We start from the raw sequence: 25,414 nt of genomic DNA, 5'->3' as shown, positions 1-25,414 counted from the left end.
TCTCCCTCACAGTTTCTTTTTGCATCTCATCTTTTTATGGGAATCTGTAGAACACAGAACTGAAACATGGATCTGTTCTACTGGAATGACATTTTATTCTCTTTTAAATGGCTATATAAAAGATGTCACAAATATAACTAAAACATGTCAGTAAAATTAACTATGTAGTAAAGGTCTCCTTCTTTCCTCAGTCTTGCTTACAAAGCTTTTAAGTGAACTAAAGAGAATTTTAAAAGTAAAAATGCCTCACGTGAGAACCTCTAACATTGCTTTTAGAAGTAGTGTACAACTGCTAAAGTTAAAGATTGTAGAAGCCACTGTGTTTTAGCTTGACTAAATTACTGTAGGTCATGTGGCATTTCTAACCTGCTCCAGCAGACTTATTGTTATATATGTCTTGTCATTTCTACATTAGTAAGTGATGTTACGCTTGTTGAGTTATATTTAGTATGGTGTATGTTGGTCATGGAACCATTCATGTTTGAAACAAAACCTCACAGGAATACTGGCGACAACAAGATACATGTATCTCTGTTTTTCTAACTTACATTCCCTCCTGTGGTCTACAGAGGGAGAAGAAATGGTATTAAACTTTCTTATTTTAACCCTTTTGCTTTTTGTCCAGGCCTACAGTGGTACCCCACCAGCAGAAGAAAAGGAGAAGATCATTTGGGTCAGATTTGAAAACGCAGATTTAAATGGTATGGCTTCATTTTCTCTCACTTATTTTTGTGATTTTTTTTTTTTTTTGGTCCATGTACAATAATTTCAGTCAGCTTTATCAGTAAGCATTGTTGACTGAAAATTAAGTATTTCATTTCCCTGTTCTAGACAGACTAAGTTCTAAGTGAATAACTGCACTTCCATTCAGTATCTACCAAGTAGAACAAATAGGCCTTGTGACTTCATCTAAAGGCAAACTAACTTCTGCTTAGGAAGAGGGGCAAAAAAAAAAAAAAAATCCATTTCTTTTCCTTAAGGTAGTTGAAAACAAAGCAGAGAACTGAATTTATTTCATCAGCTGTTTGATTTCAAAGCCATATTATCTAACTGTGAATCCAGTCCAGGTGCCAGATATATTTTCAGTGGGGTGATAGAATTTGGAGTAACCTAGAAAGGAAGAGCAGTGAGGTAAAATGAGCAGGAGATTCCATGATGTCTTTCAGGGAAGTAATAGAGCAAACTCACAAAATATTCTTAAAATGTACCTTATCACTTCCAGTGTATCTTAATAAATCATCAGCAAAGACTATTGACAGTGCAGAAAACAGATCTCTAACCGTTTTAAGAGAAAATGGTGATTGTTAAAAGCTTTTGCTAAGAGTATCAAGTAGATTCCTCCCCTTAAGATCTGAGCTGTTTTACCCGTCTATCCTAGTTACCTTTTTTTGAATCGGGAAGGTTAGGCACTGAATGTGAAATGGTTGAAAGGTGCTATCAGGTAGTTACTTGAATGAATTGAACATCTTGGAGTTGTTTGTGGTGTGTGCTATGTGTGCTTGTTGTAGCTGGGGAACTAAGGGACCTGCCTTCTGGAGAACACTGGATTGAAGTCTTTCAGTGGATTGCTGTTTCTTGTCTGCCATCTTATTTTCCTGTCTAGAGCTCTATGGTAAAGGCCATTCTGGTCTCAGATGAAGTAATAGCAACTGTAGCCAGAGCTGTGATGGGGAATTTTCAGCCTTTCCAAGAGGTTAATAGGGAAGATTATATGTTTTCCAGCTGTTGAAATGGCACAGAGGCTGGCAGTTCATAAATTCAAGGGTTTTAGAACTATCAACCTGTAGATGGCATTATGTCCAGCTTTAGGCTATCTAAGGTTTGTTTGCTTGTGGTTTTTTTTTCCTCATATATTCATTTTTAAAAAATCTCAGACATTCCCTCTTTAGGTTCTTTTCTGTAGTGTAACAAAAAATCTTTAGAATATTCTTCAGAATTGTTCATATTCTGTTTGAATTTACTTTTATGCAGCCTGATCTGATTGGGCCGGAATACATCCTCTTTTACCATCCTAAATATTTCTTCTCTTTCGTTGATGCTTACATGCTTGCAGTGGGCTTTTGTTCATTCTGTCATGGTTGAAACTGTAGTTTTAGAGGGCTTAACTCAAGAAAAGCTTAATATTTTTGATTATTATGTCCTGTAGCACTTTTCTTCCTGGGGATTTTCTTCTTTTGGTAAGGTTGATGTAAAGATTAATTATATAGTATCTAGAAATAGTTTTGACCAGTCTGTGCATTTGTAATTTCTGTATTTGTTAATGTTTATTTTGTTGGTCCTTTGCAAATTTTTCTTTGTTTGAAAAGTTTGCCATGTTTTATTAATCATTGGAGAAAGAATTACAGAAGTTTTGGGGGTATTTACTGACAACCCACAATCCAGAAAACTTTTCTGCATAATTTTAAATTTTATTGCTTTCTAGCCTCTCTGTGAAACTTTAACAAATCTACTGTTTTCCTAAAATAAGATATTTCAGTGTTGTTCCAGCATAAAAATTTAAACCACTTTGCTTGCCTTTACTTATGACAACAGAAACATGCATTGAGAAAATACCATCTAGTATAACTGACATCAGCCATAGCTGATCCTAACCTCTTAATAATGGCTTTGATATTTAAACCCAATTTAGATACATCAAGGAATATGGAGTTTCATGAAATACATAGCACCGGGAATGAACCACCATTGCTGCTAATGATTGGATACAGTGATGGAATGCAAGTCTGGAGCATACCTGTAAGTACGGATTTCACTTCACTTCTGTGCCAGACGCTTTTTTGTTTGTAATGTTGTGTTATTACTTTAATACCTTACTTTTCATTTTTCCTATTGAAGTGGAAAGAACCAACATTTACCGTCAATGTCATATGGTTTGTATGTAATATGCTTATCTTAAGATTAATACTGAGCATAGATCAAACACTTGAATTTGTGTACCTTCAGATTTGAAGGCTTTTTACAAATTACTTCTATTAAGTAAATTTTCGGAGTCAAATTGGGAGTAGTGTTTGACATTATGGAATAGTTTGTATCCCAGAAAAGACAGAAATCTTTTTAACCTACAGAAGGGAATAAGGCTGGAAAAATATGAAAAGCATTTGTTTGTCCCAGGAATGCAAGTATGACCGTATTAATAGTATATTACAATCAAATGTTTGTCATGTACATGATTTGCAATTTTAATTTTATTAAAGTCTATGTGTGCATATGGGTTTGATTTCATGCTGTCATACATACACCCTGCAGTTTGTGTTTCAGAGTGGTTTATGAGCACATGGTCTTAATTTGGGGAATTTCCCCCAAATTTCTTGAAACTATAGAATAAAGTTTAATACAGTAGGTCATAAAATTCTTAACTTAAAAAAAAAATTACTTATAACACCTTGTCCTTCAAAATAATGTAGAGAGGGTGGAGTTCTCTTCCTTTGTAAAATACATTGGGTTTTTTAGAAATATGTATGGTTTTTTTATTACTTTATGGTTAACTATGTAGGACATGTGTTTATATACCAGTAGCTTAGACAGTATAATAAAAAAAAATGTTAATTTGTACACCGAAAGTCAAGTTAAACTGAGTTCCACTGGAGTGTGGGAGAGCTGGCTTTTCCCCTCTTGATTGCATATTGTTAGCTAGAGATGAGGAAGAAAAAAAAACCGCTGAGCTTTTGCATTTAAATGAGGGTTTATTAGAAATGCAGTAAGAACTAGTATACTTCACTATATTTCAGTATTTAGTAACATTTAACTAAAATTTAGGATCTTTAACCAAAACTTAGGAACATTGTAACCAAAATATAGGAAACTTTATCTGCTCGTATGTCCTGAGAAACTGTGTCTAATTCTGACTTTCATGGCTTTATTTTTAGTGGAACAAAACACATCTTTTATCTTTTTAGAGCAGAAATGTGTATGAGTGTCTGACATAGCAAAGCTAGCTTGTCCACTCTTTTTTTTTTCTTTTTTTCTTTTTTTTTTTTTATCTGCCTTTACACTGGAATGACTTTGAATACTAAGAATGGGTTTACAGTATGTAATTAGTATGTAATTAGTTTTTGTTATTTTGAAGACTGATCAGTTTTATATCAATGTACAAATCAGATTATTAAAGTGGTTCAGAAAGACTTTGCTTTGTTCTTCGCAGTGTATTACAGAAAACAAACATTAGGTGTCACTAAGATACTGAGCTAAGAGAGGAACTACAACTGTAGCAGTACCAGAAGTTACAGCACGAGTTGATCAATTAGTTAGGATGCTGTGAGTAGTCACATAGACTTAGGCTAAAGAATTTTTATAAAACAGCTTACTTTATCATGCTGAAATCTTCCTATTCAAATGAACGTGTGTTTTCTGAAAAAAGTATGAAAGTACATTACGTTGACATGGGACTTGTCCTGGCCACTCTATGATACGAGCAGCTCTGTGTCTAGCAGAGATTGTTTTTTTTTCCTCTGTGTGTGCGTGTATGTAACATGCCCTTGCTCTGTGGTTAGGTGAGAGTTCTGTGCATCCCTTGTAAGTGACTTTCTGTGTCTGAATGAAAGACTGTCTCTGTCAGAGCTATCTGTATCAATGCCCTTGAGAAATGCTGTCTAGGATGGGATCCTACACATCCAAGGAAAGCAAGAATGAAAGGGAGTTTCAGTTCTCTGCTATGTGAACAGATTTCCTTGGTGTAACCTGTTCTGCATTTAAACTCGTACCCCGTGGTACGCTGCAGTAAACATGAAATAATTTGGTGGAGTTTACTACAAAAACGACAAGTTAAACTACTTTTTTATCCTGGTTTATGTCTGTTTACTGATGCTGTCAGCCAGGTAGTACAAGGTAGCTTATACATGTTTCCTACTGGGAAAGAAGGGTTTTCTTTGGGTTTGTGGGTGGGTGTTTTTTTATCCCCCTGCCCCTCGTGTCTTAATTAGCCACAAGTTGGGCCACGGAATACTTGATGTTACCTTCTTTTTCAGTAGGATGATACAGCCACATTGTCTTTTTTTTACTCCAGTGTATTTCACTTCTTCATACTCCCTAGATCTTAATAGTATTTAGTATTTTATTTCACTTCATCATAATTCCTAGATCTTAATAGTATTTAATATTTTAGGACAAATAAGAAAAATGAAATTGCAGCACAGTTTCTCTTAGTGTCGTTCATTTTTTGCAGAGGTATTTTTAATGGGGGTGGGGGTGTCCAGTAAAATGGAAAAAATGCCAAATGTGGAAATATTTTACCATCCATCTTAAGAATGTCAACTGTAGAGATATTGCACCACTTTGTCAGCCCTTCATTTGTATATTCTGTGAAATTCTGAGACCACATCCAGGGAGGTACAGCTTCGACCTGTGCAATTTGTATGTGTTGGTTATAATTTCAATGTTGGAATGGTTCCTTTGTTAGTAAGATAGTCTTGGAGAGTTTCTCAGAATGATAGTCTTTAACATAAATTTTAAATATCTTTTCAGAGCAGGATTTTTATATCCAACACATTTGGAGATAACATAACCTGCTTTTTTTCCACGTTGTTTCTCCATCGTATTTTTTTGCTTACTTAGTCTGAGTAAGATAAAATAAAATCTGGCACTTATGTGACTGACAATGTTTAGCGTTTATTTGGTAACACTTTTTTCTGTCCTTTGGTATTACACAAACCTTTCTTCTTGATCTTGCTGAGTATTTAGCTTGTAATTAAGCAACGTTATTCCAGTTAAGAAAAAAAAAAAAAGGCAGATCTCTGTAGTTTAAAACCCGTTAAATCTGAAAAAGCAGCAATTTGACATTTATGTGAAAATCTACTCAGTAAGGCTATTATCTGTAGCATTGTGCTTTTTATTCGTACAACTGAACCTCTATTCAGCACTTAATAAAGTAATGTGTTGCAGGCAGTTCAGTTTGTGTCTGAGTGATTATGAAGTGTTTATGACAGCTTCTAAGCTGACACTCTCCGTAATGGTGTTACATTGACTTCTAAACACCTTTGCAGTCTGCCTCCAGGAGTGTGTGTCTCTTTGCAGTCTGAGTGGTTTCACATTAACATCTCCTTGGAGTAAGATCTTTGACTACAGAAGTGTTACTTGCAAATGGAAGATACCATTAGGGCTGCTTCAAAGGACTGAAATAATGTTTGGACTGCTGGGTGCTGAAGTAACGGCTGGGGTTTTGAAGTGCAGCGTCTAAATCTGTATTGCATAAGAAGCGGAAGGTGTCCATCCAAACGACTTTTCTTTGATGTTTGTTTTGAAATGGGGGTGGGAAGGTTAAAAGTGTTCTTAAAATATGCCTCGCTAAGTGGGGAGAAATCTGGGAGTATACAAAAGTATGAGCAGAGGTTCCTATTTGATAATTGTGCAGTGTAGTTTCATGTTTTATTTGGAATTTGTTTTTCCCTTGCTCCCAGTTTCATGTTTCAAATACAATTGGAACTGGTTTCTGCCTGATGTGGTTTCCAAGTATCTGTTCTAGATGTTCCTGTTCAGGGAAATGCATGTTGGCTGGTTTTGTGGCTGATAATTTTTTTTTCATTGTATGCTGGAAGTTTCAGAAGTAGAAAAATCATCTTAGTTTAATGGTTCATATTACAATTAAAAAAGAATGATCAAGCTTGAGTTGAATAAAGTAGGAACTACCAAAAGGAACTTTTAATACAAGCTGAGATGTATATTTAACAAAAAATTACTTAAAGGCTGTGGTATAATGACGCTGCCACAGACTGATGGGATGTGTCAGCCCATATGGTAGGTGACTTCCATTTGGAGACCTCTGGAATGCAGAGGACTCATTGGACAAGGATGGCATCACACACTGCCATTTCTCCACTGCCAGACCTTAAATTTCTTTAAATGCTGCTCTCAATAATGCTATTATTTTTAAGTTGCTAAAACTGCAGTTGTACAGCAGATGGTGTGTGTATGTGGATATGTAAATGGATGTATATGGTAAGTCAGACATGCCAGTTCCATTTTGTTTTCTTAACTATTTATCAAAAGCCCTGTCTGCTGGGGTTTCAATGTGGTCTTCTTTGTAATTCCTTCTCCTTTGTAATTCTTTCCCCTTTTGGAGCTGGGAAAAGGACTAGTCACTTACCACATCGTAAGCTGCAATCCTTTCTCTGTCCAGACCTCCTCCTGGTAGAGGGAGGGTACCACTGTTAAGACTTGTATTAGCCACTTGGAAAAACATAGTAATGACCTGACCTGGTAACCCTGAAAAATGTCAAAGGACTTTACAAAACATCTATGCAAATAATTTTCTGAGGTTTTGGGTTTTTTACACTGAAGATGCTAGCAGCGTGTAAGAAATTTTCTGGTTTTACACTCATTAAGTGACCGCAGAACTGTTGGAAGTTTTTTTTTATTCATATCGTAACCTACACCAGTTGGGGAAAAATAATAAAAAACCCCCACATGTGCAACAGCCTTTGAAAAGGCTGTGGTGAGAGGTACCTGAAGAGTCCAAACGGCATTTCAGGTAGCTGCTCTTGGATGGAGTCAAAGCTAAAATGAAGACTCGTGAAGGTTGTTAATACCTTTATTCTACCTGCTTCCCATATTGTCTGCAGCATTCTTGTCGTTGTGTAGAAATGATTAAAACCAATGCAGAACTATCCCCCAAATTAGAATTTTATAAGGGAGCCTGCAGCCTGATCATGCTAAAGCTCCTCAAAATGTATGATAAAGTGAGAACATTGAGGAAACTGTAACCAAAACCATTTCTAAGCTTTCATTGTTTTTTAAATTCAATTAGCACTGTCATAATTTTAAATGCTAGGTGCAATTTCATACTTAATTCAGTCTCTAGATTAGACAACTGTGACATTCTTTGACCTTCTAAATTCTTACAGTCTCTGGATAATTACAGATATTTGTTTTGAATGAAAAAGCAGACTGAGTTTCTAAACTGAAGTGATAAAATTTGCCCTTTTACTTACAGTCCTTCCTTGCTCTCTCAGTAGTAAGAGGACTAGTAGTAATCTTTAACCCAATATCAAACAGTAGTTTGTGGTGGTATCTGTCAATTGCTTGTTGTCATATTATAACATCACATCATGATCTCTATATCATATTTAAAACATGTATAAGATTATTTAAAAAAACCCAACAACGCCTCTTGATATCTTCCCTGTGGTCTATGACAGTTTAATATACAAGCAGTTTCCTTTTATATAGTTGCACAGTAGTTTAAGCACTGAGTTTTGAACTCAATTTTGTTTCAGTTTGGTGTATGTTTGACTTTTTTCTTTTTTTTTTCTTCCACCATGTGAAAATCATTTTCTATGGTTGGAAACTATTAGTTATCCTTAGTGTGAACAAAACTTCCTTTGTTCTGTTTTTTTTATGGGTGCAAACTGGTATGCTCAAACAATAAAGCTCTGTCATCAAAAATTAACCAGTGCTCCAGATTTCTGGTCTGTCATATTTTAAGCCATAGCTCAAGATGCCTAAGTGGAGGAGAGAGTTGTTCTTCCTCTTTCAATCTGTCATTATTGGAAGAGAGCGATGGAGACTTGACTGGGGGCCGGGTTTTGAATCGCCATGTTCTTTGCTTGCGGCCTTCCATGTAGGTCTGGGGCTTGTGGTTTGATACCAAGCGCTGGGAAAGCTGAAATGTTCTATCAGACCAGCTTGGAGCCGTCACCTTGGATTCACTCTTTCATAGAACGAGTACCTGAAGCTGCTTTTATAGCTTAATATTCAATTCTTGAAACCTGTTTGGAAATATTCTTGGCTTTTGGAATGGGAAAGAAAAACTTTTAAGAGCTTTGAAAGCTGCCACAGGGACTTGCTACTTAGCTGGATCAAATCCAAAATGGCAGCCACAGCCTACTTTCTTCACAGGTGCTTTTTGAAGAATTTAGAGCTCTGTTTTCAGTTCATGAAGTCTATTTATATTTTGTCTATGCTTATGAGACTCTGTAGCTCAGGGGACTGGTAATGGGATGTGGAGCCTTTTACGTATACTTGCCAGCCCACATCTCACCCAAACTGGCAGTGACAAAGTTGTTAGCCATTTAGCGATGGGGCTGGGCTTCTGTTAAATGTAGTTCCTTGTCCCACTTTAGTTCCTAGAGGAATAAGTGTCCCATTCATAGAAAAGATTGGCTGTCTGTGTTGGCTGTCTCCGGAGTGAGATAAGGCCTGAACTGGCAGGAAGATCAGACTATATAATCTCTCTACCCTGAAGATGGTGCTTTCACTCAAAATTGATACGTGTGGCCTCAGCAATTGTAATAAAATTTTATGTTTTATATAGGTAAATGGAGGGCATTAGCATGATTCTGATTAACCACAGTTAACTCAGATTTTTACAAGGCTGCAAACAGCAGAAGCTTCTACTGGTGGTAGTGTTTAAAAAAGTTAATTATAATTCAAAGAAAATTTTGAACTTTAAAGCCCTAATGCATTTTTCAATGCCAAGCAAGCCAGAAGAACAACCAACCTCTTACTAATTCATGGCATGCAACAAAGTCCAATGCCTTCTATGATTTCCTGTTTCTATAGAACAGTTAAGGACATACAACTAAAAAAAAAAATCCCTTGAGAAAACTGTTATTTTATGGATCTGTGGTAGGTTAAGTATTAGCGTTTTAATTTGATCCATGTTGTAGTGTCATGTCCAGATTTTTTGTAAACTTCTTTGTGCCTTTTACTGAATTTGGCTTTTTCTTTAGAAGTGAGATGCCAGTGGTTGGGTGGCATCTTGTATTTTCATTACAAAACCTACAGTGGGGTTATGTCTTAAAATTTGCTCCTTCTTGGCTCCCAGGTGTCAGCAACTGCTAAGTACGTGAGCAGTACAGATGGCTGAAGTTATCTGAACGTTTACTTGCTTTTTTTCTTAGTTCTACAAAGTTTCTCCTTTCCTGGGGAAAAAAAAAATCCTACAAAGACTGAGAGGAAAGGACCTGTTGCACTACAGTATTAAACATTACAGTGGTCTCAGAACAGGAGTTAACTACCTATAATCTCGTCCTTGTTACTGTCAGATCCTGTGGCTTTGGTTAGTACATTCAACCTTTCTTTCTGTAATTTCCCCACAGTATGAAATGATGAAATAGTTATCTTTCAAATAATCTTTTAGATAACTACTAAAAAGTAAAAGCATTATATGCATGAAAAGACCTGGGCTGGGATTTTCATGTTAGGTGCTGAAGTACAAATAAACTTCATTTGTATTTGTACATTTTAGGCTTTTCTTTGAAAATCTCAGCTTTAAACTCTACCAGGTCTTGGCATCACAGGCTAAATAAACATGTTCTCTGGAGTTCAGTATATTTAAGAGCAGAAACTGCGTTAAGAAGGTTTGGCCTTCTTAGTGTATCTTACTTTTGGGACTATAACTTTATTTGAAGTAGATTGGAGTTAGAGCTGATGTGCTGGCATAGTTAAAATGTAGGAGGAGGTGACTGAATTGGGTTGGCTTATTTTATGTGAATCACTTCTTCCATACTTTTGTTATGCTAGTTCTTTTCCCTCTTGTTTTCATTCATAGCCATCGATGTGCATACACATGTGAAACGGTATTTTCATGATTTTGGGGAAAAAATCTTTAATTGCCAATAATAATAGTTCCAAAGCCTTATATTTTTCTTCTTCTCTGTTTCCTCCTTTCCCTTTTCATAGAGCTGGTGTGCTCTGATGGGTAGAAAACGTGCTACTGTCTTCATCTTTTTTCATCTCTTTAAAGAAAGAGAGAGAATAGAAATTTTTCTCACTTTCTTCTTAGCTGCACTCTACTTTTTTCCAGGTTGTGTCTTCTGGATGCAGATGTTCTATATGTGCTTTTTTTTTTCCACACTGTCCTCCAAACTCATGACCTATTAAAAACAATTGGCAAACCTTTACTGAGTTGATTTCTGATCATCATTCTTTTGTCTTGAATAGAATCTGGTCAGCAAGCTCTTCAGAGCAGAGGCCTCTAGCTGTCCGTGAGGGAGAATTAAACCTGTTTTGCAAAAGCTGGAGTATAGCAATGTTGTATGTTGTTCGGATGATGCTGCTAGCTGGAAGAGGAGAATCTGCTATGATTGCAACATCTGCCTAATAAAATAAGAACAGGGTAGACTAAGGGATTAATTCTCATATTGATTACAGTTTTAAAACTGTTGTGTCCATCAGGAATAATTCTAATCGCATCATTAACAGTAATGTTGATTCATACCAGTGTGGAACTGCTAGCTGCCTGCAAAACTAAAATGGCTAAGAATGTTATTTTCCCCAAATTTGTGTAGCTTGAATGTTATTCCAGGCATAATTCTCTACATTCTGTGTTTACTTGCTGTGTACAGAATGATGGGCTACCTCTGTAACAAATGGTGTTTTCAAAATAATCTTATGACAGACTTGTGCTTCAGTGGGTTAGGTTTCATTCTGGCCACATTATCTAAAGCAGTGATAATAAATAATGAGGCTCCGGGTTAAGATTGGAAGTAAGCTAAGAGTCTGAAGTGCTATACTTATGATTTGTTGGTCAAACAGTAGTAGTATTTTAACTTTTTGAATGTGTGATCTGAAGTGCAGAAAGAAATGAGAACAACTATAAAATGACATTTCAAAAAGCTAACTTGGATTTATAGTTTATTGATTCATAAGAACATTGTTCCAAATTGTGTTCACTTTTGATATTGTAAACTGCTCGTTTGGCAAAACTTTATGCCAACATGTTGGCAATGTTCTTAGTCTTATTACATCTGTTTTAAGTTGTTGGTTATTTGGAAATGAGCTTCATAATGTTTGCCATTTTCCTGAAGTTTGACATTCTGTATCGGATCCATTACCAGGCAGTTATAAAAATGCATTCTGACTGACCATTTACAGGAAGTCTGGAAATTCTTAACTGCTTCTGGTTTAATTTTGTCAAGATTGCCATTAGTGACAAACTTAATTAGTTTGACCCCCTTTTTTTAAACATAATTTTCACACCTTGAGACTGTTGAACGTACCAATATATCAAATTCTCTGATCTTTTACCACCGACAGTCGCCACTCTTGATCATTGGTTAGATAGCATTTTTCTTTGAAACAAACACTGTGTAGAATAAATGCTTGTGTTCCAGGTTCCTAGAGTTTTTGTTAATTTTAGTAAGCAGTCAACTTTCAAGTCTTGTTTCTTTTAAAACATGTATAGTCATTATTAATATAGTGCTAGTATCTCATTCAGGCAGTCTAAGGCACGCATTGCTAGAGGCAGGCCATCTTTGTTGCTATAATTTGTGTTATTCAAGACTTCTAAGGTATTCTAATTTAGAGAAATTGTGGATGGTTGGTTAGAAAGGCAGTATCTTACCAATTTACTTTCATACCTACCTTTCGTACAATGTCTTCTACCTATGTTCTTACCTACTAAATATATATATATTTTTATAAGTGTATATATTTTCTTTACATTGTATGTTCATAATCCATATGTTTTGCAGATCAGTGGTGAAGCTCAGGAACTCTTTTCTGTCCGTCATGGTCCAGTTCGAGCTGCACGGATTTTACCAGCTCCACAAATCAGTAAGTATATATTTATATGGCTCATAATTAAGCATAAGTTTTTTTTACAGATCTTTGTCCAAATCATTGCTACAACCTGATTTGTAGATTTTTCCATTCATTTTAAACTGTTACCTTTATAATAGCTTTCTATAAGTATTATTTACTTGGTTTTGCTTTCTACTCTATGATCCAGTGCTTTCTCCAGTTTCATCTTCAGATTTTTGGCTTTGATGCTGCTTCCTTTGTAGTTCAGAGGATATCTAGGTATATCTGTGCTCAGAGATCAGTATGGAGATGTTAACAATTCTATTTAGGAATATTTATTATCAATATTTTATTGCTGTAAAATAATATTGAAATTATTTTTTATGGCAAGGCAGTGGCTGATAGCAGTAGATATAGAAATTATCAACGTTTATTAAAAACTCCTGTTATAGTACATTGTAAAGTCTATTCATAATATGATGCCCTTCTAAACTCTTCAACTCTTTAGAGGGTTTTGGTTACCCATTCAGCAGGTGAAACTGAAACAATGCAAGTAAGATAAAGCAAGAAGTAGTTGGTATAAGTAATATAGTTTGTACAAAGAGAAAATGTCCTTTTTTGATTATTAAAATATTTTATTTATGAAGAAAATAGAAAGTATTTTCTAAACTGTGAAATTATCTAGTCTATTAGTGCATGCATTAAGTTTAGCAATTGCAGCTTTTTATGAGGTTTTTAAAAAAGGCTGCTTTTCCACTCAAGTAAAAGTAACAAGACAATGGAATTTGTCTTTTGGGGTGGTACTAGCTTCTAATTTGTTCCTCTTCTGCTTATTTTATGTAAAATTTATTCAAACAGTTTGATCTTTTTAGTGGCTGAGCTTTTATCATGATCCCTTGAGTGCCAATAGGCACCTTCTCTCTTTTACTGCTTAAATAGAGTTTTATCAGGTTCTAAGACAAGCTGCTTAGTTTGTTTAGCAGGATTGTTTCAGAAATTCTGAGTTAACCCCCTGGAAGAGCTTGCTGCAAAATTTGAGCAACTATGCATAAACAAGCAAATCCCTTTAAAAAATGGCACTGTTCAATCTAAACACAAAATCTAATTGTGGACTTCTTAAAGGCCTCAGATTTGATGGTGTCCTGGCTTATTTTCGGTTTCAGCAACATTTTGCTTATCCACTCTCCCTGTAACTTCAACTGGGCAAACTATTCTGTACAGCTGCTGAGTAGTATTTCTGGCTTAAATTGGTTGCCATGTTTTACTTCATGGATGAAAAGAGCGTACTTCTAGTATGGTCAAGGTTTTGGGGGATTATGCTGGATTACAAATTTTAGTAGTATATTATGAATTAGTTAGTGAACTAAAAAATATAGCCTAAAGTCTAATTGTTTAAATTATTACAAAAATAGTAAATTATAAGAATTTTGAGTGTTTCAGAGAAAGTAAATGAGGAAAGTTAAAAGTTTAACGGACACATTGTATATTGTTGCAGTGATTTCCTGAGCAAAGTAATAGAGAAACATGTTGTGCCTTCTGTTTTTTGGGAACACTGCATAATTCCTGATGAGCTATTTTTTTTTTGCTGTTATGTGTGCCATTAAGTAATGGATGTCTATGCCCCTTCCTCTCTCAAAGGGGAAAAAAAAAGGAGAAAGAGTGTAAATGAAAATGAAATAAATTAATTGAAGAACCTATACGTTCTGTTTTTTCTGATAGCAAAATAGTGCTTTCTGATTTTTCAATCTAGTAAGTTACACTGCTTATGAACTCCTTTAAGCAGTTACTGTGTTTCTGTCTCTAAATTGCATATATTTAGCATCTGACAATGATAGTTCTTACATTAGAAAACTATTCAAATTAGCTCATATTCAATTAAGCCAAACCTTTTAAAAACATGTTTTGGTCTCTTTTTACATGGCTTGGTTTAAATAAATCTTTGATTAAAAGTACATGAATGTATCATTGACCAGTATCTGGAATCAGATAAAAGTAAAGCTGTAATAAGAGGCCTTAGATAACTAACACATGAGCTTTAATGATTCTGAACAAAATAAAAGGAATTTGTAAAGGAGAAGCTGATTACCATCAGTAGGCTCAAACACTATTTTACTGTAAAGCTGTAAAAAGGGAATTATTGAAAATAGGACTCTCTTGGTGGATGGATTTGGCACGTTCCTAGAAGCAGATCTTAGTTTGTGATAAGAAGCTCATTCCCAGGTGTGAAAGGAAAGCTCATGGTTTTAACTTGGTGACTTTACAGTAGCAGAACTTAATAGTTTGTCAACTATTTTGTTAAAATACTATAGTCCTTTGATGTTGGATCCTCTGCTGCATCATGTGCTTCATAGCATAGTAAAGTATTGTTTCAAAAGAGTTATTCCATACAGGCTTATTTCATGCAGGCTTATTGCAAATGAGACCTCCTCAAATCTGATTTAGCAGGTTATAAGTGGTCCTAGTAGCAGGAACGTGGTGCAGTATCTGGAGCTGGCCTTGCATGCTGCCAACTCAGATCTGATGAGGTTTATTAGTTCAGGCTCTGTGCCATACTCGAGCAGTTAAATGGCTCCTGGAACCGTTCTGACCTGGCAGCTATACCGCAATGTTCGTGCAGGGTTTTGTCTGAGCTAATAAACCAGGCAAGACCTGACCTGGCCCAGCACTGCCGCACTTTGATGTCTCTGTGTCCATGGCATGGTTGGTCTGCAGCCTGGCTAAGATGTCCATAAAGAATTGAGAGATTTCTGTAAATAACACTGACAAATGTAGGCATTAACTTGTCTCAGTGGGCAGAGAGTACCTACTGTTGCTGTCAACAGTAGATGTGGCTTTGATTGTTTTCCAGAGCTTGCAATATAAATGGCCTTTTTGGAGACTGAAGGTTTACACTGTGACCAAATTTCAGGCTTAAGAAAGGACTTAAAGTTGCATAGCTAATATTCAGAATATGAGAACATCTCTGGACACTGTCAGTCTTAGAAATAAGAATACTAAGTCCTGGCACTTTGCGTGCCACATGCTGCGTTATCTGCTGAGCCATCTGGTTGGCACGGCTTCTTAACTTGCCTAGCTCTTCGCTTTCAAATCTGGATGCTGTGATTGAGTTTAGTACTTACTTGTATATATACAGGTGCCTAGTTTGCTGGGCTCTGGATTTTTCTGTGTCTTCAGATAAAACAAGCATGCAAAGATGTGTTTGAAGACAAATTGATGAGACTGTGATTATTAGAAGGGAGAACATACTACGTGGTAGATACAAAACAAAGCTGGAACTCTGCCACTTAAATTTAGCTACCATTTTCTGTGAAGAGGAAACCACCATTGGCAACATCATTGTAGTTAATGATAGTGAGAGAACCAAGCAAAAATCAGGGTATATTAACTCCTTCCTCCTCCGTTTTATATGATTCAAATTTGTGATGTCCTCACTACTACTCAAGTTACTCCATACTGGGTTTACTCTCACACAATACCCAATGGCTCTGTTTAGCCATGCTAACCTAATTCTTCATATTGTTTGTTCAACATGTTTTCTAATTTTTCACCACTTCCTCTAGATGATGCTTTCTTCATTTTCCTGAGGTAACTGACTGCACGAATACTTACTTGTAGAATTGAAATGATACTGAGTTTGACTTCTGTATATTTTGAAGTATTCAGTCTTGGATATTCCTACATTTGTCTTGTGCTTTTTCTTTTTTAATTAGCATTTCCATGATATTTATAGAAACATTAAAATTTTATTTGTTTTGTGTAGTAGTTCTATGTTCTTTGACCTATGAAGTCACTAATAAAAGAGATTCAGAACTCTCTAGTATTTTTAAAAATTTGTTGTGTTTTGACTTCCTGTTGAGGCCTGTTGCATGTATACTTCTGAAATCAGTGCTAAGGAAATAAAACATTTACTTCAGATAGCTTTGCTATTCTTTTCCTACAAAATCAGAATACTGCTGTTTTCTGAAGTGAGTAAGTGCTACAGTCTCCCATTTTTCATTACTTATCCCAGGTCATTTTACAAAGCCCTGGCCAAATACCTGCTTTCTGCCTTGTGCTATCCCATTTATTAAGGCAGGCTTGCATAGTTTAAAAGTCAATCAAGAAACTAGGAAAATCTGCAGGAAGAGCATTGTGTGTGGTAATTCATGGTTAAAGGGTACATGATGACAGGCTTGTGTGTTGAAGTTTAGATCAGTCATTGTCTGTAAAACCTATTTCCATGTCTCAGCATTATGAAAATAAATTCCTCCAGTGAACTGAATTAATTTATTGCCATTTTCTAGATTATGCTGCTTGCAGAAAAGATGATATAATAGTCCCACATCTCTCAATGAATTTGACTGCTTAGTCAAATTGACTGATAAGGGAAAAAAAAAAAGTAAGAAAGGAAATAAAAGAAAGAAAGCAGAGGTACTATGTTTAAAACAGCTATGAACCAAAGGAACCTTATGGATGAATGGTTGAAAACTAGAATTAACATGAAAAGCTAAAGTTAATTGGGTCACAGAATAGTTTTGTATTTGAAACTCTAAAACTGTTGAAAGTTTAAATTTTGCAGCAGATTTATCTCTGTACTCTACTGCTTATATCTTTGATGTTGGTAAAATAAAATTAGAACCTCAAAAGCTGACTCAGCTTTCTGTGCAGGTATACTTAAAAGAACTATAATACTTAGGTTGATCTCTAAAGGAAGGCAGATGTGAGTTTTGTATTCAACCACTTGGGTGGCTTAGTGGTTTTAAGTCCTTGAAAGCCAAAATAATTGCATAGTATGTATAACAGAGGACCTAGCCCTACAAGCTGAACAAGCAGTAGCAGTTGGTAGCTAGATCTGGATTGGTGTAAGTGGGTCATGCAGGTGTGCATTTAAGTTTTGGTGTTTTGTAACTGTTATGTGGGTTGTTATGGTATAATGAATGTTAATGTGCATGGATTATAGAAATTACAGAACAGAATTCTCAAGCGTAGCAAGTAAGCCTTTTATAGCTATTATAGGGAAGAATTTTGGAGCACAACATTTTAAAATACTAATTTCTTTGAAGCTGTGCAGGCTGACCTGTATGCCACCATTTCAATTCTGGCCATATCACATCAATGCTTTAGACAAGTACACCTTAAACTTTTACCATGTTAGACTGATATTTCTTTTAAGTTTTGGTGGGTTTTTTTGTTGTTTTTTTTTTGTTTGTTTGTTTTTTGTTTTTTTTTTTTTTAACAAGATTCAATCAAAATATTTCTATCTGTCTTCGGTTAATGTGTGACTCTAGAAACATTGATCTCTATGTTTCAAGGTCATCTTTTCATTTTTTTCATACAGAAGCTACATAGTTATCAGAGAATAAAACTATGGTGCTGTGCGGAATAAAAACCAACTTTCTGTAAACATGCACAGCTCTGTCTCTTTGACAGAACTGCCACGATAATGTTCTCCAGCCAGTGTTGCTTCTTGCAATGTTGCTATTTTATCTCAGAAATGGGAAGGTGGAATGGGCTGAGGAGGCAGTAGGTATGGAAATCAACTGGAGTTGAAGGGGGTTCTGGGGTGATATCTTTTGGGGGATGTAAGAAACAGGTATGATCATGCAGGTACTGGAGAGGGACTTGGATACTTGAAATGTCTGGGTGATGCTGGGAGTTAAGGGAGATAGAATAGGATGCTCATGGTCTAGAACATTAATCCTAAAGGAGCATCTGAAGTGGCAGGATGAGGACAGTAGTCACAGCGCCATCGATCAGGCATGATATTGAATAATGCGGTTAGAGCTTATTTGTGCAGAAAAAGGAGCATTTATAGCTACCCTGAAGTTGAGGAAAGAATTCATACGCTATTCTTAGGTCTGACTTGAACCTCTTCACTTCTGTTTCAGGTAGCACATATGCTTTTTTGCATTTGTGTTCAATAAGGAAGCAGACACAAAATGGTAGTGATTAAGAAACATTAAGAAACATTCCTCCCCCGCCAAAAGAAGCAGCAAAACAGGGTGTGAAAACTGTATGTAGTGAATGCCATCCATGTGGCCTAATGCATTTCCAGGTACTGGTTGACTACTACACTGACATGGGCCAGGACCACAAATGCAACACAACTTTCAAGTAACAGATAGAACTAAGAGGGGTTTAGCTGAACAGGAGGTGCACTGCATTATTAAATGGCTGTGGTGGAACTTGATCAGTGGAATTACATACCAGAAAAATATAGTCCATTGTGCATGTATGCTATTGCTGAAGAAATCAGAATATGACATTTATACAATCAATGTGTTTCTTGCTCAAGGGAAAGGGGGGTACTTTTCATAGTTTTGAGCAGCTTTTGAGTTCCTGTGAAAATCACTGGTGTTTCATTTTTATTCTTCAAAAAGGTGTGCTGCTGCTGCTGCTGCTGTTGTTACTATTATTATTGGCATTACTGAGAGGCCTTAGTAGGCCCAAGAGGTATCTGTTCACAGTTTCATCAGAAGTACGGTACATAAGCTGCTTTGAGCTTATGTGTGGATAACCTTTTGCCTTCATAAAGTTCTAAATGTTGATTTGTATGAAATTTCATTTAGCCACAGATTTTTTTTTTTAAGTTTTAAGTGTACTAACTGAGGTTAGATTTATTTATTTTTTAAAAACATGTATATCATTTAGCTAAATGGAGCTGTAGATAAGGTGGTGCCTTGTTGGCAGGAAGGGCAGTTTTCATTACTTTAATTGTGTGATTTGTCAGGATTTTCAGCTTTTTATAAGTGCTGTAGTGTTATATGACAGAATTAAAAGGATTTAGAATAAAAGGAGTTTAAGAAAAAGACTTTGCAACAGGATTTCAATACTTTTTGTATTTGAGGGATTTAGCTAGCTGTTTTTCATTTCAATCATCCTGCTGCATTTTGTTAAACACTGTCTGTGGAGCAGGTGTGTACAACGTCAGTATATCGCACATGCAAATAAACACGATTTTACAAATAAAAATTAATCCACCATAACTTGGAAGATTAAATTCTACCGCAGAACTAGAAAGGGTTGCTGACTCCATTAAGCATTGCAGAGAACAACACATGTCGCTTTTTGCAATCTCATGAATGGGACCGCTATTAACCTGATTTAATGCCCTGCAGAGTCCTCAAAATAATGATCCTTTTCTACAGTATTAATATTTACATTCTGAAAGTATGTATTTGAAGTAGAAAATGGATTTTTTTTTAAATGAGGACCCCAGTCATTACAGACTGAAATCAGAAGTTTAAGCACCTATTGTACAAATTTTGCAAATCTGTATTGTGGGTATTAAAAACTGGTATTCCTTTTGATTTTGTGCAGTTGTTTCCCTGTACTCCCCACTCCCCCTTCCTTGTTGTTAAACTTAGAACTAGACCAGGAAGAAACATATGAATTCATATCTCTAATATATCCTAGTTTAAAAAAAAAAAAAAAAAAAAAAAAAGTATAGTCAAATACTTAAGGTAAAATCCTGGCTCTGCTTAAATCAATGTCAGAACTCCTGGTAGTCAGCATTTCACCCTTAATGCTGAGAGCGACTAGCTAAGTGAACAGAAACAAATGGAGTTCATCTGTTACTTGTATTGAAGAAAAATTGGTTGCCAGACTCTTAAGAAGAGTATATGTTTCATTTATCAATTTACAGGTCAGTACATACAGTACAGGTATGACTCATAAAAGCCCTTGAAATAATAGGAATAAAAGGAAAATACATTTGGCTGTTTTAGCTTACTTGTAAAGCTATTGTTGATGGTGAAATTATTGATGACCCATTTGACTTTATAAATACCCAAATGTGTAGGAGGGAAGACTTACCCTTGTACAGATGAGAGCACTGAACATTTTTTGTTACAAATTAATTGCATGTACCTGAGTTATTAATAATTAACAGAGACTGTTATGTGAAAATGTATATTGTTAATTGTTGTGCCTTTCTGAATAATTGATTTAGTGCAGCATACCAGTATTTCTGAATTAAATTTTGAACAGACTATATCGCTAATCATCTTTCTAGATCAAAGCGTTTGGTGTATAATGGAGGAAAACAAAAATAAAATTCCATTATTCACCACATACATGCATACCTATAGATAGATAGATAATTAAAAAGGCAAAGGTTGAAAGAAAATGGAGGAAATTTAGTAGTGGTGGTGTTGGTGGCTGTTATTCTATTATTTAAGTTGGGTAGAAACATACCCTGGAATTTACTAAACATTGTTCACAAGTAGAAGAGATTTTTTTTTTTTTTGACTCAGTTTTATTTCTGTTTACATAGCAATAAGGCAAAGTTTTCAAAACTTTTAAAATCCCATTTTAAGAAGTGTGGCGTATTTAACAATTTGATGGTTCTGGAGTGAAGGTGCGACTGCAGTTTGGGAAGACGAAAGGCTGGTTTTAATGGCCTGGCTCTGGTGCCAGCAGTGGCGGCATGCACAGATCCCAGGGCAGGCATAACTGTCTCAGCAACTGAGTTAGAGCAGAGGACGAGCCCATGCCAAACTCTGCTGTTGGGGCTGCGCTGGTGTTACGTGGGGAAGCTAACCTTAAAAGTAGATTGGATATGGTGTTGGAATGGTGTTTTCACTTTGAGTGAACAGGAGGCATAGGCTGAGTCTCGCTGGAAGTTGCTGGAGGTCCTAAAGGCTTGAATTGCTTGATTGAAGACTGCTTTGAACTTAATGTTGTATTTTCTTAGGCACAGGGCATGGGCTGTGTAACCATGGCCGTGCTTTGGGCAAACACTTGGCAGCCCGGTTTGTCACATGCTGAAGAGAGTAGCTGCTCTTACGCTGTGCTCTTATGGTTAACATTCTTATACTCCGCTTACACCTCAGTAGAATAAATTGGAAACCAATGTGTGAAATTCACGCAAAGTTGGCAACAGCCTTATTACAGACAACTTTTATAAAACAATGAAAAGTGAGCAAGTGTTACTTGTTACAGTTACAGAATCCTTAACCCCAACTGAAATGAATAGAAGATAACTCCAAAATTCTGGCCAGATTTTGTTACTTGTTTTGTTACTCATTGCTGTCTCTTTCAAGAATAGTTCTTCCAGTGTTCATGACTCTGCCTGTTATTTGTATTTCTATCACTGATCTTGTACAGGCTGTGAGTTTTGTTTTATATATTCAATATAATATAATGTTTTATATATTCAATAGCCTTTCAATATATTGTACCTCCACAACATGTACACCCGTAATTTGAAAGGTGACACAAACAGTGCTTAGTGATTTGCTTTTTCTTTTTTGCTTTCCTTATTAGGTGCTCAGAAATGTGATAATTTTTCTGAGAAGCGGCCTCTTCTTGGTGTGTGCAAAAGCATTGGATCTTCTGGGTAAGAATATTTTTTTTGTGAATAAAGTCTTATATATAGATTGTATTATCATCTAAAAAACCCCAGTAGATTTAATCTTTAAAACTCTATTCCTTTCTTGCTAGTGGGATAACACCGTGAAGTGCTTTTAAAGTTGGTTTTTTTTTTTTTTTTAGTGTGTCAGCACACATTTGCCCATGGCTTAAGCTTTTTAGAAGGAATAAAAAAATAGAGACTCTTGATATAAATTAGATGAAGAGGTATTTTGAATTTATTTTGTTCTCAGTGTAATCACAATTTTATGATTAGCCTTTTCTGATATTACTCCTGGTCAGAATTATTATTGGGAAGTGTCTAAAGTAATATCTGTGTCTTAAAAAGTAATTAGAAGATGCTTTCAATCAGCATATACCAAATGAATTACAAGCACCAAGCAATTTCATTGTTACAGCCACTCACTGTTTGATAGCAAAACACTTGTTAAATCTACTTCTTTAACTTAGAAAAATAAGTGAACAATCTTGTCTTGTGCTCTCTGGACAGTATTGTTGTATCACCTCTCTTATAAAAGAGGGTCTTAAGATACTTTGTGTCTGTTTGATACCTTGATTCAGAGTATGCAAAGGATTTATATCTATACCTAAAGGAAAATATTTGCTTTTCAGAGGTAATCCTCTATGCAGCGATTCAAAGGCTAAACAGTTGAAGTAAATCATCTTACAGTAGTAAGACTAATTCTGTACCACACCCTTTTCAATTAAGAATTTAATCACTCTGGGTGTGGAGGAAGACTACCAAGTCTCTGTAAATGTCTCTGTATGTATTATTACTGTGTTGAACTAGAATATTAATGTTACTTGTCTTAAATGTTTAAAACAAAAACCATGTAGTGTAGAGAAGTGAAATGTCTTTTTATTGATGTGTTTCCAACTTGCAAAACTTCTCATAGTGCCTTTTCTCCTTCTTCCTCCTGTAAATGTATGTAATCTCGTGAATAACTTCTCCTAAATAAGAGTGCATGTAACCAGTTATGCAAATACTGCTCTTGTAGGACTTTCTGTCTTAATCCAAACAGTGTACTTATATACGTAGAGGATATGTTGGATGGAAAAAGCTTTCCTTCATACCTTTACTTTAGAAGCTGAGCTATCCAAGGAGTGAACAAACTATAAGGATTGTTATTTTCAATGTGTTATTGTATTCCTCAATTAATGGGAAATACTTCAAAGATTATTGGTAGTTTCTGCTTCTCTACCAAAAAAAAAAAAAAACAAGCTTGTATGTTTTCAAAATGAATGGATAGGTTTGTGTTACTACTTATCAGTAGTTAAATATTTGCAAATAGAAGATTTTAAATCGGGCTTTCCACTGTGACCAGAAGACTAGCTCATCATTAAAAAAAAGGAGACTATGCTATAGGCTCTCGTTTACCCATTTAATAAAGAACCAGTTTACTCGTGGTGGTGACCCTTCAACAGAAAAGTCTGAAACACTTTTCTACATTTACTATTAATTACAAGTTACTTTTGAAAGTGTCCTTACAAATTACCTATTTCATCAATAGCTTTCAGATCAAGAGTTCTTTGATAGTTTGCCCTCAACTGGAGTCACACTGCTTTTAAATTGACTCAAGTGTCGCACTTGTTTTTTCTTCTGTTACATTCATAGATCATTTGATTATCTTTTTACAATGCTTGTTATGCATAAAGAAGAATTTGTGTAGAACATTAATATAGCTGTGTTACGAATGGCCTCTGAACCTGAATCACAATTTTAGTTCAGTTCTTGATCTTTTGCACTTAACATTGTTTCCTGTATGTCTTAATGGTTGTGGACAGATAAAACACCTTGTTTAATCATATATCTGAAGAAAATACTACATTTATTCTAGAGCATTTGTTCCAAAGCACTTGATTTTTGCTACAATCATCTCTTCACCTACTTTGGAGATTATGCTGGCTATGGCATGAAATACTGCAGCTGTCAGCACGGTACTGAAAATGTGCAGGGAATAGGAGGCCTATTCTGTCTACTGAAATGGCAGGTAAAATAATCAGTGAAATGATGTAGCACTGGCACTAAAATATTTCCCATTCAACAGAAAGGTAAACAAAGTGTCTAAAAGACTGAATGATTTTCTCAAAGGCAACTGGTCCAAAGCAGATCCAGAAGTGAAATCCAAGTCTCCTAACACGCAATCCATTACGCTGATACATTAAACTACATTGTCTTTCTTTAATATAAACTGAATGAGATTGGACATGGTTATGACAATAGGGCCAATGTCCTTACCTTTGCAAGATGTAGTCTCAAAAGAAAACAATTCCACCAGCACAGTCCACCTGCCCTTATCCCCATATCTCCTCACTAGGAGGATGGGACACCAGGTTGTCATTTTTTTAGAGGAGAAACATGTGACCTCCCAAAGTGCTTCTGCTACTTCCAACTGTCCTCTGGCTTTCTCCCATTCCAGTTTTACCCAGGTTATTGTCTAAAATCTGTCAGAATCATTTACAAAGGAGAATGATTCTGGGGGAAAAAAAAGTTTGACTTTTTCAGCCTTGATCATCATTTGGATTTTCCCTAGCAATTCTTCAAAACTTCTGACTTCTGGTTGCTCCACTTAAATTTGCAGCTATTGTTACACTTTTCCTGGAACATCCCTGGTAATTTTGACATTTCCAAACAAGTTTTTTTGTTGTTATCTGTTATTAATAAATAAGGGACATGGTTAACATTCTGGAAGATTTGGTGGCTGGCACCAGGACTGTTGAAGAACATTTTTGGACCCTGCTGTATCTGGAGACAATACTCTAATTTAAATTCTTTTCCCTGGCAATCATTTATATACATTTTCAGTAGCTCTCCTAGAAAGTGCTTTGAAGTTGTTAATTTTTTGGATGGAAGGTGAAGAATAAATGCATTTTACACCTGACATGATAAAACCTCAGTAGGGTATTAACTCTTCATTACAGCTTAGGAGTTGCTGTAAATTATCACATGCTATTTTTGGCCATAAAAACGTGTATGTGTTAAAGAGCTGTTAATACTGTGCGTACACAGTTCTGCTTGATACATAAGTAATTGTATTTACAAATGTGTTGATATGTTTTGTGATTTTTATGGACTTATGTACGTATATTCAAATGCATAAAAATCTTTGAGAAATTTGAATTCAGCAGGTATGAAAGTTACATGAGCAAGTTGTAAGTGCTAAAGATGCTAAGCCATTAAAGTGATACAAATCTGATAGAATATAGTTTTTATCTAGATCCACTGCACTGTCATTTAATAGTATTTTATCTTTTAGGGCTGTATCAATGAGATATTGACACGTTCAAGTTAGGAGCTGGGATTTCCTGGTTCTGACCACTAGTCTGCATTAGTGGTTACCATCAGGAAATTCTTCTCTTTTCCTTTAGCTGTAAAGTAAATACACTATAATGAGGGAAATATGATAAAAAGGTATTCTTTTTAATGTAGAACATTTGTCAATCTGGAGTCCAAAGAATTTTCAAGTAGTCATGAATTAATAACTTAAGAAATATTACTTACATTAAATAACTTCAGTATTTTTTGTTATCAATCTAATGTACCATGTACTTTAATGGAAAGAAATTAATGAATAATTTTTGTCTGTGATAATATGCTAGGACTTCT

At 35.5% G+C, this 25,414-nt stretch overlaps 1 protein-coding gene across 10 annotated transcripts in view; it reads left to right on the top strand.

Annotated features, from left to right (window-relative positions):
- BCAS3 (BCAS3 microtubule associated cell migration factor) overlaps window positions 1-25,414 on the top strand; it is a 375,612-nt gene that overhangs the window by 6,889 nt on the left and 343,309 nt on the right. For all 10 annotated transcript variants that reach the window (XM_075032961.1, XM_075032959.1, XM_075032960.1 and 7 more), the window contains 4 exons: window positions 626-701; window positions 2,630-2,736; window positions 12,408-12,489; window positions 21,703-21,775. In XM_075032961.1, the coding sequence (XP_074889062.1) occupies window positions 626-701; window positions 2,630-2,736; window positions 12,408-12,489; window positions 21,703-21,775 (338 nt within the window). The remainder of the gene's footprint in view (window positions 1-625; window positions 702-2,629; window positions 2,737-12,407; window positions 12,490-21,702; window positions 21,776-25,414) is intronic.

This window comes from Buteo buteo, chromosome 7 (assembly GCF_964188355.1).
Source record: "Buteo buteo chromosome 7, bButBut1.hap1.1, whole genome shotgun sequence".
Lineage (NCBI taxonomy): Eukaryota > Metazoa > Chordata > Aves > Accipitriformes > Accipitridae > Buteo > Buteo buteo.
The sequence above is the reverse complement of the archived record's forward strand: the minus strand, read 5'-3'. Positions and strand labels throughout refer to the sequence as shown.